Genomic DNA, 13,679 nt, shown 5'->3' with positions numbered 1-13,679 from the left:
ACACTGTTGCTAACCATGCTGTGTGTTGTATTAGTGAAACACCCATGTACATAGAGTAATTTTCTATGCCATGTGCTTCTAATGTAGGAGCTATTTCCTGAAGACATTACTGAATATGGAACACTTAACTAAAATTTAAGTAGATACTACTTCGCTTATCAAAATATGCACTAATGAACATGTTCTACCTTTCAGGAAGTTGCATGTTAACCAAGAAAACCTCTGTTTTGGGTAAATAATCACTTGGCTTGCCCTGATAAATAACAGAGCTTCTCTTTTTTATTATAGAAGAATATGACGAGCCTCCACGGTGCAAGGCAGGACAAGACATTGTGCTGCAGTCGCCTGTCGACTGGGTGCTTCTGGATGGCCGAGAAAGTTCAGATGACCATGGAATTGTGCAGTACGAGTGGACACTGCTGCAAGGTGACCCATCAGTTGAAATGAAGGTACACGTGCAATCTCACCCATGGCCAGTTACTTACAGATTGTTATGTTCATACAGTTTTAAGTGTAGAACTAAAAATATTAAATATATTGAAATGAGTATGGCTACCAGGCACCAAAATTAGGATGAATGTACAGCTTGAGCATTTATTGCATAGAAGTACAGAGCAAGCCAGGTTGGAAGGGACCTCAAGAGATCATCTGGTCCGACCTTCTGTGGGACAAGGAGCCTAGATGGGATTATCTTATCTGTTCAAGCACATCTTGAAAACCCCCAGTGATGGGGACTATACCATCACCCCGGGGGTTTTGTTCCAGTGAGCATTTCTAGTGGTTTATAAAGTTCATCTCTAAGCAGGATGGCAGGAGACAGCCAGCAGCAATGAAGTAAATCTTAATTACTGCATTCAACTCTTGTTTGTGCTCAATGCACTTGGTTTTCAGCTTCTGTGATCTAGTTTAGAGACATCTCAGTAATTCAATTACTAAAAATAATAAGGTATTTTCATTAACAGTCTTTTGCCAGTGTTTATGGAGAAACTGCAAAAAAATGTGTGATGTAAACCTTGTTATACTATTTTGTTACATCCATACAATTTCTGCTTCGATTTGGCTTCAACTTAAAGTTAGCCACCATTCTCCATCCTACCCTTCTGTGTGAATGTTCTAGGAGCAGTAGAAAAGGAAAGGAAAAATGTCTCAAACCCACAAAGTCTACTCACAGTCTGTTCACGACCCACAGTATTCAGGGCACACTGGGAACTCCACCTAGAGAGAGGGACATGTAAAGAGGGGAAGGTGTGGAGCATAGACTTTACTGTTGCTGAGATGCTGCCAGTGGATAAGAAGAGCTATTCAAAAGTGTTAGCTAAGCCAGCGCTGCATGCTTTTGAAAGCTCTGTCTTCTACTGCAAGATCCACATCTTTGGAAGGGTGACTACAGTCAGCCAGTTCTCAGTGGCTTGAGGCTGTATTGCAATTTGAAACTGTCATGTCAGAGACCACTGTGAGTTTCTTTATCTTCATTTATTATTTTATTGGCTTGAAAACTAAAAGGTTGAAAGGCTTTGATAAGAAATGTGAACAGCGTAATACATAGAAAAGACAAACAAAGCTTTAAGAATAGTTGAAAAATATTATCTGGATAAAATGAACATTTTATTTTCAAGACTTGTTAATCTGAGCCTCTGCAGCATTATTTTCTTTAAACAGCAATTAAATACTCTTTAAATTAATCTGTGATGTAGTAATATATCTAAAGTAAGACAAAAATTAGAAATTAAAAAATGTCAAGTTCATGTTTTTACTTTTACTCAGTCACTCCGTAAAATAGAGACAAGTTTTATATCCATTTAAACTTGCATTAATCTTGGTGATCTCTTTATATTTGATAATGAAAACCAAATTCGACACATGTTCATGCTTAAATAAATATTTTCCTTTGTGTTCAAATGAGCGGACATTTCTCCTACAGATACATACCCTGATGATCATCCATGATAATTTAATTTTTAGAGTTGAATTAGTAATTGTGATTTTTTTTTTCATACAGCCTTCCGTTTCTGTCTTTCGTGCTTTAGTTGCTATCCTGATGTTACTGGATTTCATGTCATTTATTCTGAGCAAACAATACATGAATCCATAGTTACAAGGGAGAATGGTATTGTGTTTAAATAAGATAAAAGGCAGGTGTTGCATTGCACGTACGTACCAAAGAATAAATAGAAGGTAGAGGAGGGGGAAGGACTGCTATAAAGGGATCTTATCTCATTGTAGAAGGAAGCCAGTGGAAATACTGTTTTTCTATTGGGACTGATTATTGCTTCTTAGATAATTTGCTTTTGAGATTGCTACCCATGTGCTGTAGCTGTGCAGCTCTCTGACATTCAGGGGCAATTATGGGGTGTTTGTTGTTGTTTATTTTAATGCTGATTATCTGGAAATTTACTGTCTAGTTTGAGTCAGAGTTTGTGAGAAGGCAGGTACAGCTGGGCACTCTCAGGGCAGGGCAGTATCAGAGGAACAGAGGTTGCCAGGAGGGGTGGCAGCGTATTCAGAAGTCAGTGGCATTTCTCTGGCTCTACACTGAGAAGAGAGCTGGACTCCGTGGCTCATAAGTTTTAAATACCATATTTGCTCTCCCAGCAGTCATGGTGAAGAGCAGCAGGTGGGTTTTAGAGCATCTTTATCTCTGTAATACACTAAAGAATAAAATTCTAAGGGATCATGTACTCCATCAGGAGGTGATCGACAGCATGATCAGATAACTGAGTGCATTCATGTAAATAGAAAGGGAAAGCAATTTCAGTTAGGAAATTCACTTACCAGAAGAGAAAAATGCATGTATCAGCACAGCCTGCCATAAAGCTGTGTTTAGGACTCATACCATATTGACCAAAAGCTGTTCTATTTTAGGCGTGAAAAGCAACTTTAAATAAGCAATCCAAAGTTCTATATTGAATTTTCATTTTAATATTAAATGGATATATAGCCCTGTGTGCTTCTTTTGTACAAATGCACTACATGTCCAATAAACCTGAGTGTTTTCTGTAGTTACTGATGTATGTGTTACTGAATTCTCAGACAGCTGGACTTATTTGTGACTGGTAATTGTCACAAGGTTACAAAGTTCAGCATTTGCAAACCTCACACTTCTTTCGTACAAACTTACTTCTAAATGACTATTGTACTAGTAATGCCAGTTTGGTACGTGTTCTAAAATATCATTGAAAAAGTTATTCTATTGATTTCTTCCTGATCTAGTCCAATGTAAGTTGTTTCTGTATTTGTATCAAATGACTTCCTGAAACCTAATGTGTAGGTCACTCACTGTAGGTGAACTTATTTCTGGTTCAGAGCAAAGTGTGGAAATCCAGTGTTGGGCATGGAAAAATTCAGTTCAGCAATTTGTAAAAGTTGTAAGTGACTACATCAAATGTCATACTGGACAGAGCTGGGCAGTCTTATTAATAAAGCAGTGCTATCAGTCACCTTATCATAAATCAATATATAGCAAAAGTAACTTCTGTGGATACATGTATATTGTCTACAGACTAATTTGACAGAGAACAAAATATTTTACTGCCTACCCTCTCAAATTACATTTCCAATTACTGAAAATTTGAGTTAAATCTGTGTTCCCATTTGTCGTCCAGTGCTCAGGGAACTGAGTGTACAATGAAAAACGTTACGTAAATGTGAGGAATGTTTATTTTTACACCTGGATGAAAAAAGATAGATCAGAATGTCACATGTTGAAACACATGCTTGAGTGGGCTGGCTAGACCTAAGGCACTTATTTAATCTGCATGAAAAGCATTATACAGAAATGAGCTCCCTATTCCTACAAGTTTATGGATGGATCCTCTATACCAATGTGGGTTTTTTTGCTGTTTTTCATCAGATACCACAACCAGGAACACTGAAACTGTTTCACATTCAGGAAGGAGCGTATATTTTCCAGCTAACTGTGACAGACACTGCAGGTCAGCGGAGCTCTGACAACATCTCTGTGACCGTTCTGCCCATGGTTCATTCTGCAGTAGGTGAGAAAATGACTGGAGCCATTGCCTGTGTGACACCCATGATACGGTATTCAGAGCAAAGGTCTTGATGAGGGCAGAAATCTTAGTCTCCATTTCTAGTGTTTTATTTTGCCCTTATTCATTACATGATGACATCTCCTTCAGCTTTGAATTGCTGCTTCAGAGTAAGAGAGCGAGCAAGCACCGCCTGTTTGTTAGAGCAATATTACTTTCAAGCATTTAAATGTTCATCCTTGTATTGATAATAAGCAGGCAGGGTTGGAAAAATGAATACAGACATACATATCAGGCACATCATAATCGTTCATTATATAGTCAGAAGGTGTGCACAACATGACAGGGCTTGTGCTATAGGGAAGACCCAGTTAAAATCAGTTAATAGTAGGTGCGAGGCACAGACTAATAATAATATTGACCCACATCTGTAGTCTAAAAGATGGGATGGTTTCTTGTTTTCATGCATTTAAGCTTTTCTGTGTAATGGTTGTTACCAGAGCCTTATGTTACTGGGGAAACTGAAACTGGGATTGACCCATCAGTTTTAAACTCTGAGCTCAAGAAACATGTAAAAAGCATAAAAGGTAGAAAGTAAAAGATTTCAGTGGCTGCCAATTCTGTAATAATTTTTAATTATGTTGTAATTAGCAAACTGCTAATACAGATCTGCTGCTTTGGCACAAAGTTAAAGTTATACAGCATCATCACTATGTTCATCTGAACCAGCGAGAACTTTGCTCTGCACCAGTGCAGTATCTCTATGTGAGAGGGTAGTCCCTATGCCAATAAATCTGTATTACAAAAAAGCAGCTATGAGTCTGCTTAATAATGCCTGTGTTCCAGTAATGGATGTTTGAGTTGTATTCATTAATGTTTAATTCAGCTGAAGCAGCCAGAGAGGTTTGCTGGTTTATTTACTGGCTGCTTGCTGTGGTTATCTGTGGTATCTTTTGCATGGAACACACAGAGGATTTGCTGCGGTTTTTCTTCTTCTAATTCCCCGAGTACTTTTGCAATTCAAATGCTACTGCTAGAATCAAACCAATGCCCAGTACCTTAATGCATGCAAGAATTGTGCTAGTATTAGCGCCAAAGTTCAGGAGATAGATACATTTTCTAGGTATGAATTTAGGAGTTTTAAACAGGTGCCTGTGTTCCTGACATTCTTCCCTTAGCATTGCACAGCTTTTTGGTACGTAGCGGGCTTACAACCAAAAGTTGTGACTTCCTTATGCAAGTCAATTTGCTATTACAACATTAACCAAACACTTAATTTCATAGTGCTTTACAAAGCAATGAACTACACCGCTGTTGGAAAGACAGAGGCATGGATGTAAACACTTGGTGATTACAAGGTCAGAATGGGTTTCAGGAAAGCTATGAGTGTGCAGAATGAAACATCCAGGGACCCTCTCCATTTCCGGGGAAATGTAAATATTAAAGCAGGCAGCAATCAGTTTTTTCTGGTGAAGATCCCTTGTGAGACCTTGTGCTTTGTCCTATTCTGGCATGTGCTGCATGGAAGCCATTGCTGATGTAAATAAAGGATGAGCATTCTTTTAGTATTTTAATTAGGCTGCAGAAAATGTGCCGTAAGAGATCCCATGTAGTCCAGATGTGTGCATGTAAAATAACATATCGTCAGAAATACAGAATGGGTATGTAGTAGGAATTACGTGTTGGAGAGATGCAGTTACAGCCACAGAGACTTCATTTATTTATTTTCAGGACTGTCCTGTGTCTTTTAAGCTTGGGAAGATCTCCTTTTAGCTTAGTCCAGCAGAGTTTAAAGTGCTGTAGAGGTGTAAGGTGCAAGAGCTTCCAAGCTGAGTATTCCTGTAGTAAAGAAATTGCCAGAATAGTGATGAGGGTGCCAGCAACAGCTATTAGCTGTATTAGCTTCTTCGCCAATATAGCATCATATATATAGCTCAATATAGCTGAGCCTGGCCTTTCTTCAGCTTTTTCCTTGGTGCTGCAGATTTTACTCATTGACTCAGTATTTACTGTTTGGGTTACTGCCCCATCCCTGGCAGTGTTCAAGGCCAGGTTGGACAGAGCCTTGAGCAACCTTGTCTAGTGGAAGGTGTCCCTGCTCCTGGCAGGGGGTTGGAACCGGGTGATCTTAAGGTCCTTTCCAACCCAAACTGTTCTGTGATTGTGTGATTTCTTTTTTGGTAACTTGGTAATTGTTTCTCAACAGCCTGTGTCGGGGTTTGCTCTCGCTACCAGTTTATCTGCGATGATGGGTGCTGCATTGACATCACGTTTGCTTGCGATGGTGTGAGACAGTGCCCTGATGGGTCAGATGAAACCTTCTGCCAGAACCGTAAGTGTGCCAGGCACAGAAGATTGTGAAAGTAACCACAGCCTGAATGACCAAAGGGCAGTGATGCCCCTTCTGTGGCCTGCTTCCCTGTGAGCAACCAGCTTGCTCCCACCATAGAGCCTTTCGTTGGAAGTAGCACATGGGATGGTTTAATGTGCGCACACAGCAGATGCTCCAAAATTAGCTCCCTTTTCTTCAAAGCATATGAAAACCGTTAAAGGTCCCCAAATGGCAGATTTTGAGTTAAGAGTTCTCAGCGTTTAAAAAATCAGTCCTTTACTTGCATAATGATTCTAGAAACAAGGACCCTGGTCTTGATCTGAAAAGGTGTCTCAATTACACTCCTTGCAAAAATCTGAAACACTGGAAATGTGAGCATGTATGGGGACCAGTGTGTGAGTCATTCTCTATAGGTGCCTATGCTCAGCTAAGAGACCAAAATCATCAGGGCGTGAATTGCCTCAATGGCTAACCACTATTCCATTGTTATTTCAGGGGCTAGATTTCACTGTAGAGTTCACGGGTATACTTCAGCGTAACACCTGACAGCAGGCAACTGGTAACTTGCTGCGTATCTAGAACTTGCACTTCATCATATGCCTGAACCTGAGGAGGTTGTTTATCTGATATGAGCTTCAAGGTTGTTTGTCTGATGTGGCCTCAAGGCCCATACCAGAAAGTCTCCATCAGAACACTCCCGTTCCCTTCAATTCTGTACAAAAAATATGATCTTTGTTTCTGTTCACGTAGTCAGCCCGGGTCGGAAGACGGTGACACATGCAGCTCTTGGCACTACCCAGCAAAGGACTGTAGGACTGCCCGAAAAGGCAGATGAAAACTCTGCAGAAAACACCCTGAAAGCCACTGCCAGAAATCAACCTCTTCTCTTAGTGGATGCAGACATGACAAACCAATCGCTTTCTCAGGGACCAAAGAAACAAATCAGTGGATTTGTGCCAGGTAGGAGTCGAAATGAATCGGTTTCAATAAATCATTCTCTTTAAGGAAAGAAAAAGTTTTGCATGTTGAATTTATTTTAATTGTCTTTTGGTGCCTGGCTAAGAGTAAAAATTTGCAAATGTCTAAAATACAGAAGCAGCTTGTAATACAAGTAGGTGATTGTTTTATCATTGTCATGGCTCTTACCTGGTGCCAAAAGAAAGTTAAAATGTAGGAATGCTGGGAAAAGAATAGTCTAAGGAACAAAACGTGCAGTGAGCTGGACACAAATTCTGCCACAGGATGAGCTGTGTAAGCTGATGTATAAGGCTTTTTAAATCTGTAGGATGAGAGTAATTGCTTTTCTCCTGGTGCTAACTGAAGACCTCTCTTTTTTCTTTTCTTCTTCTGAAGTCATACCTTGACTGTCAGGGGCACTTTTTCCTGAAGCGTGTCTCCAGGGCAGAAGAAATCTTTCATCACTGTAGAGAAGTCTTTGGTAAAAAGGAACTCCAAGTCCCCAGTATTCTCTGTAGTGTGATTCTCCTCCGTATTCTGTTGTGAGTCAGCATGTAGTGATGTTACAGGCAGTCATCAACTCTTGCCTTGCTAAAGCTCCAGAAACTGCAGTGAAATTGGTGTGTCTTTTAAGGTCTCTGCTGGTGAATTAAAATGAGCTGAAATGGCAGTTGAATAAAACTGTGTGCGTAGAGCATAACACGAGTATGAGACCTTTCACTTTTATTTCTTCATGGTTTAGACTGATTCTTGCTCCCCAAGACACAGCTGTTTATAAACAGCTTTATTTTGTTTTTACAACAGAGCAGTGCTTAGTGCCCTCTGCTGCTGAGTCTTGTAAAGAGCAAGTTTTTCAGTCACCTACCGACCAGTTCCAAAGAAGGTGCACGTGGTGAGACATGAAGGGGTGCTAGGTAGCAGGGTCCAGAGCCCAACTGCCAAAATCTGCTCTGCATTGCTGTCTTCTCGTGCAGACACTTAAGCTCCCCAGGAGTCACATGCTGTATGTGAATGATTCCCAGAGGTCCAAGAGGTTCAAGTCCTGCTCCACTGGCAAGCATCACAGACTTTATGGAGTTGAGGAGACAGGCATTTAGCCTTTTCCTAAAAATCCACCAGGATCCATTAATGAGATTTCTCTCCATCACTGCCATCTCAAGGAGGTTACAGACCAAGTCTCATAATTAGGTGCTACAAAAATGAGAGACAGGAAACACTGGAGCAGCTCCATGAAGCCTGTCTGGAAAAGTGTTTAGGAGGGCAGCAATTGCTAGACTCATTTTTGAGGAGAAGCAAGTAGCACTCAACAGCCTCAGAGGATCAGCAATTCCACTGGCAAAAATTCTGTTCTGGGATGGACTATCTCCCGAGACAGTGCTGGACCTGCTGCTGGTGCCAAGGCAGAACCTGTGCCTCCAAGTCACACTGTAAAGGTCTTTGTTGGACCAAGATGATAATCTTGCTTGTTGGTCTAGAGTTGACCTTGCAAGCATCCAGAGTGCCCCGATATCCTTCTCCAGGGAAGCTCTCAAGCCCCGCTGCATATTCCAGCACTGCTGTGCTTGTAAATGAATATAACAAAAACACAGTTGCAGCAAAGCACACTGGCGTGAGCAATGAGCTGGCTTTTAGCAGCAACAGCCAGTGTAGCAAACATGGTCAATGCAGACAGGTTCTGCTCAGCAGTGAGATTTGCCCTCCCCAGCACAGCCAGCTCAAGCGCATGTAACAGCTCTGCATTCCCCTGGCACAGGCTCTGTGCCTGCCCCGGCCGCCTGTGCCAGCTGATGTGCCGCGCTGCTCGGGGCTGGGGTTACGACATTCGACCGAGCGCCCAAGCCACCGTCATGGCTTTGCTGCAGAGGCACCAACAGCAGTAGCAGTAACCTAGGTCTCTGGTTTAGGGTAGCTGGAAGAGGCTGTACATTGCAGTTTCCTAGGCATGGACTAGAAAATGAAGAGAAAGTGAAAATAAAATGAAACCCACATAACGTGTTTAGTGTCAGGCTCCTAAACCTGTTTGGGGAAATCTCTCTTTGTTTTCTGCTTGGTAACAGGTAAGATGTTGAGCAAGTATTGACTCTGATAGCCCCTCCAGTCCTGTAAGAACAGCCACAAGTCATAACAAAACCCTTCAAGCTTCACTGAAAGGATTCTGTTATTCTTAGACCCTTCCAAATTTTCCCACTGAACTTCTCTTCACATTCAGATGTATTTGCCAAGTGTCTTTACAAGCAGTTGACTTAAATATTCCCGTTACCCAAATAGCAGGGAACCAAGTTTATAAAACAGGCACTCAGATCTAGCTTTGGCCTACAGGCTGGAGCAGCTCTAAGAAGAGCCAATGTCTTTTGGGTATTTTCATAATAAAGACAAATATTAGGGAAGACACAAGCAGAAAACAGCTGATTGATTTTGGTCTCAATTACTTTCAGGTTGTTTTGCACAGCTCTGATACCACAGAGGTACCTTAAAGCCAGTACAATTTACACTTAGCATCTCCTTAAGTCCCCTTTACATGCCAGAACAACTTAAAGAACCTGAATGAGGGGGTTTGTTTCAAAGGCCTTTCCTAACAATTGAAGTAAGTGTTAACGCACCCCTAGGCATGATGGCAGGGCAGTGCAGCCAGAGCCTGGGAGGCTGTGCTGTGCCTTGGAGCGGGGACATTAGCATTAACCTCATGCCAATATCAATGAAACAATTCAAGCTTTAATTAATAGTCACGTATATTTGGTGCTGCCATTTGACAGGGACGTGTCCTGCAGCCCTTTGGAGCCGGTGACGGTGGGTGGGAGATAACCATGGTGCATGTTCCAAGCTAATTTACTAGAACACTTCTTCAACACCCACCACTCGGTGTAAACCCAGTTACAACATTTCATATTGTACAGATCTTGTAGCATAGTGTGGTTCCACTGGCACTGTCACAGTTGCGAGGGCTGCCAGTAAATGCATCACAGCGCAGTCAAAGTGCCCTTCAGTGTTTATGTTATTAGTAGAAACCAAATGTAGTCACTACATTTAAAAACACAGGTGTAGTTCTGATTTTTGTGAAGGTGTTGGTGAATTCAGCTGCCAGTCTTGTGCAAAGTGACCCTGTAGCCATTGGCATAGGACTTCGGTGGGAGGGCAGGAGGAGGGAGTCCCAGCTGAGTTACTCTTTGCTTTTCTGAAGCAAAACTGCAGCCGCCTGCACTCCCAACATGAACGTTTCTTGGCAGCCAAGTAGGAGTTGTCTCTTCCTGTGTAGTTACAATGCTCTGTAATATCTTCGTACTACACAAAGCTGAAGAGACTCCGAGCCATCCTCTTTGAAATGTTCACTCCATGCGTTCCAATGTCTTGCAAATACTTAAGTTCTGCATCTGTATGTGTCAGGTAACAGGCAAAACGAAGGTGATTTGTGTAGCCAACCTATGCATTTCCTGCTTTACAAGTTCCAAGGGTGGAGGTCAGCATAACTCAAAATGGCCTAATTTTTGACTATATATGACTGCTTCAGTGATGTTTTAGCTCAGATTTGTCTATCCCCCATGATGGACGTTTGTAACAGAGAATGCGTAGCCATTTTTATTTCAGTGGAAAATGATCCCACTTGGGGTCGGCTGAGATGCCTTGTGGTTTGCCAGCAAAACTGAATTTACATTTTAGCTTCAGTTTCACATTGTTTCAAAAATTCAAGTTATACAACCAGAGTCAGAAGCTCTTAAACTATGGGGGGGGGGGGTATCCCCAAAATGTAAGCACTTTCACATTATTTAATTCTAGTGTCCTGTGGATAAGACTTCCTGAATCACTGAGCTGCAGTATTCATTTATCCTGCTTGACTTTGTGCAGATAACAGTTCCTCAGGGAGAAGAACAGATGATAAAAATGGGAATGGCATAATGTTGCCAAAGAGAGACCAGCTTGGAGGTAGTCATCCAGCCCCAGAAACAGGTAAGAACAACCGTGTGAATTCATATTGAATTATGTTATGTTTTCAGTCAGGGGCTGGAGATCCAGATACTATAATCAAGAATTGAATAATGTACCTCCATATTCTGAACTGTTCCTAACACAGAGGATCAGACAGTTTAGTTTCACAGCAAGAGTTGCTCCAGATATTAGCACCTAAGTGATAGACTGGCTGTATTTTTAAAGAAAAAAATCATGATTTCTCTACCAGTTTCTCACTGTATTAAATAAAGTATAATTTCTCTTAACCTCCTTGTAGGTGCTGTGTTACCCTTAGCCTTAGGCTTGGCCATCACCGCTTTACTGCTGCTTATGGTTGCTTGCAGACTGCGTTTAGTGAGACAGAAGCTGAAAAAAGCTCGGCCCATTACGTCTGAAGAGTCCGATTACCTCATCAACGGGATGTATCTCTAAACACTGGATTTAGGTCAGTTGTTTTCTCCCCTTTCTCCTCTGTCCATGGACCTCTGCCTCTATAAAAGAGGACCAAAACCTTTAGTTAAGTTTCAAGTGTAGAAGAAGCCTGTGAGATGAGGAATGTGTTCTTCCCCTTCAGTGATAAATAAAGAACTGGGTAGGTGCCCGTGCTCAGAAAACCAGAAGCGTTCAGGCTCCAGAGAGTAGTCCCAGCTAGCTCTTGAGCAGAAGACACTGCAAGCTGGAGACACCCCAGAGGCGATGCGGGGTGCCCTTGCCTTGTCAAGGCGCTGGCTGTGGCAGAGTGGGCCCCAGGGCCAGGGCACCAGCACAGCCCTTGCCCAGAAGCCCCAGTCAGGCTGGCCAAGGCACAGAGGGAAGGAAGCCTGTGCCACCCTGCTCTGCCAGTGCTGCCGCTGCTGTGCTCCGCCCTGGGGACCGGGACCCTCCAGACCAATGCGTTATTCACTGTCCAGCAGAGACTGATGCGTGCACCTTCCACCTGGTGCACTGGGAGTATTGTCATTAAAGAATTCGTCTTGGTTTGTTAACTAAAAGCAATCGCTATGTTGAAGCACCAGCTTTTGTAATGAAATTTGGGATTTAAGGAACAAAGCATCTTTTTTTCATCAGTAGTTTAAACCTCTGTGCAGCTGACAGAGCCATGCTTCCTAAATGCTAAAATGAAAAAATACAAGTCATTCATTGGCAGATGAGTTTGGACTTAACCGGTACCCGACAGCAGTCATGCGTGATCCCAGAGCTACGTCTCTCCCCGGAGCTCAGGCCTTGCTCAGCCTCTTCCACCCCTAGCTCGGCACCCTTCATGGCATGAGAGAGCAGCACGCAGTGGCTTTTACCTGCGACACGGTGGTGTAGGATTCCTCCTGGTTATCCCATAGCTCCCTGCAAAGCTTGGAAGCTTTGGCAACCTGCCCTCACCCCAGCAAAATTCTCATAGAATTAGAAGCAAGTAACTGATATGTGTGAGTGAACTTCAGATGTGTTAACAGTAAAATGTGTACAGTACATGTTATATATACATTTATATATACACACCGTGCTGTCTATCTTGTTTGACTGTCCAAAGATACCACATTCATCATGGGTCCCAATAAAACCGGAGTCAAATGAGGCATGCATCTTTTTGTATGTCGTCTTTTGTACTTCAGTAACTTCAAGTCAGCAAGAATATTGCCATGGTATACAAATAGTTCTTTGAGTTGCTTGATCTTGATTACTTCATGTAAAATAGCTCCAATAAACCTATTTTATTCTTATATTTCTTTCATTGCCTTTATTTTCAGCTACCAGCTAAATTTTGTGCTACGAGACCATAGCGTGAGAGCAGACAGACGTACATCTTTCTGTGAAACAGCCTTAAAAGAAGCTGCAGCATGTATGATGGGGGGAGTTGTTGAGATGTTTTATTTTAGGAAGACTGAGAAGAACAGGGCATCTACTTCCATGACCTGTGTCTTAAGCAGTGCTTGAGCTGAGCGACAGCAATGGCAGAGCTGGCTGTGCCAACCACTCAGGGAATCCAGTTGTCAGTGCTCCTTGCTCAGAGCCCTCCTGCCACATCAGGCAAAGTCTGGTTGTACTTCAGCGTTACATTGGGTCCAGGAGACCTTCTGCTGATGCTGCCCATTTCTAACTTGGGGAGCATGGCCTTTCTTCCATCCCAGCCTACAGCAGGCATAGCAAATAGCACAGGACCCAGAAGACTACATTTTAAACACAGCCTTCTAGGAAACACGCACTACCCATCTGGTTGGGGTATTGTTTCCCATCATTGACATTTGTTTGGGCTTTTAATTAAATGTCTAATTCTCCATCATCTTACGATAGCAGCAAGAAAAATAGTCTTTTCTCACTGTGCCTATAGTGCTCCTATTACTGAAACCCATTACACCAGCTCGCAGCCAGCAGGAGAACAAAAGGTCTGGTTTTGTTTGTCTGGGCAGGACCACAGCAAGAAACCACACGGAGCACAAGCCAGCCGGTATAGACATGGTGCACGAAGC

General features: G+C 42.3%; 1 protein-coding gene across 1 annotated transcript; it reads left to right on the top strand.

Annotated features, from left to right (window-relative positions):
* Nucleotides 1–288: 288 nt before the first annotated feature.
* LRP11 (low density lipoprotein receptor-related protein 11) lies at nucleotides 289–11,649 on the top strand (the record flags this gene model as incomplete). The annotated part of the gene is made up of 6 exons (XM_010009534.1): nucleotides 289–449; nucleotides 3,851–3,992; nucleotides 6,193–6,318; nucleotides 7,069–7,278; nucleotides 11,116–11,217; nucleotides 11,495–11,649. Coding segments are annotated over 6 exons (896 nt in total), but the record flags the coding sequence as incomplete, so codon positions are not given.
* Between the last annotated feature and the right edge of the window lie 2,030 nt (nucleotides 11,650–13,679).

Source organism: Nestor notabilis, unplaced genomic scaffold (genome assembly GCF_000696875.1).
Source record: "Nestor notabilis isolate BGI_N333 unplaced genomic scaffold, ASM69687v1 scaffold16432, whole genome shotgun sequence".
Classification (NCBI taxonomy): Eukaryota; Metazoa; Chordata; class Aves; order Psittaciformes; family Psittacidae; genus Nestor; species Nestor notabilis.
This window is presented reverse-complemented; position numbering and strand designations above follow the sequence as displayed.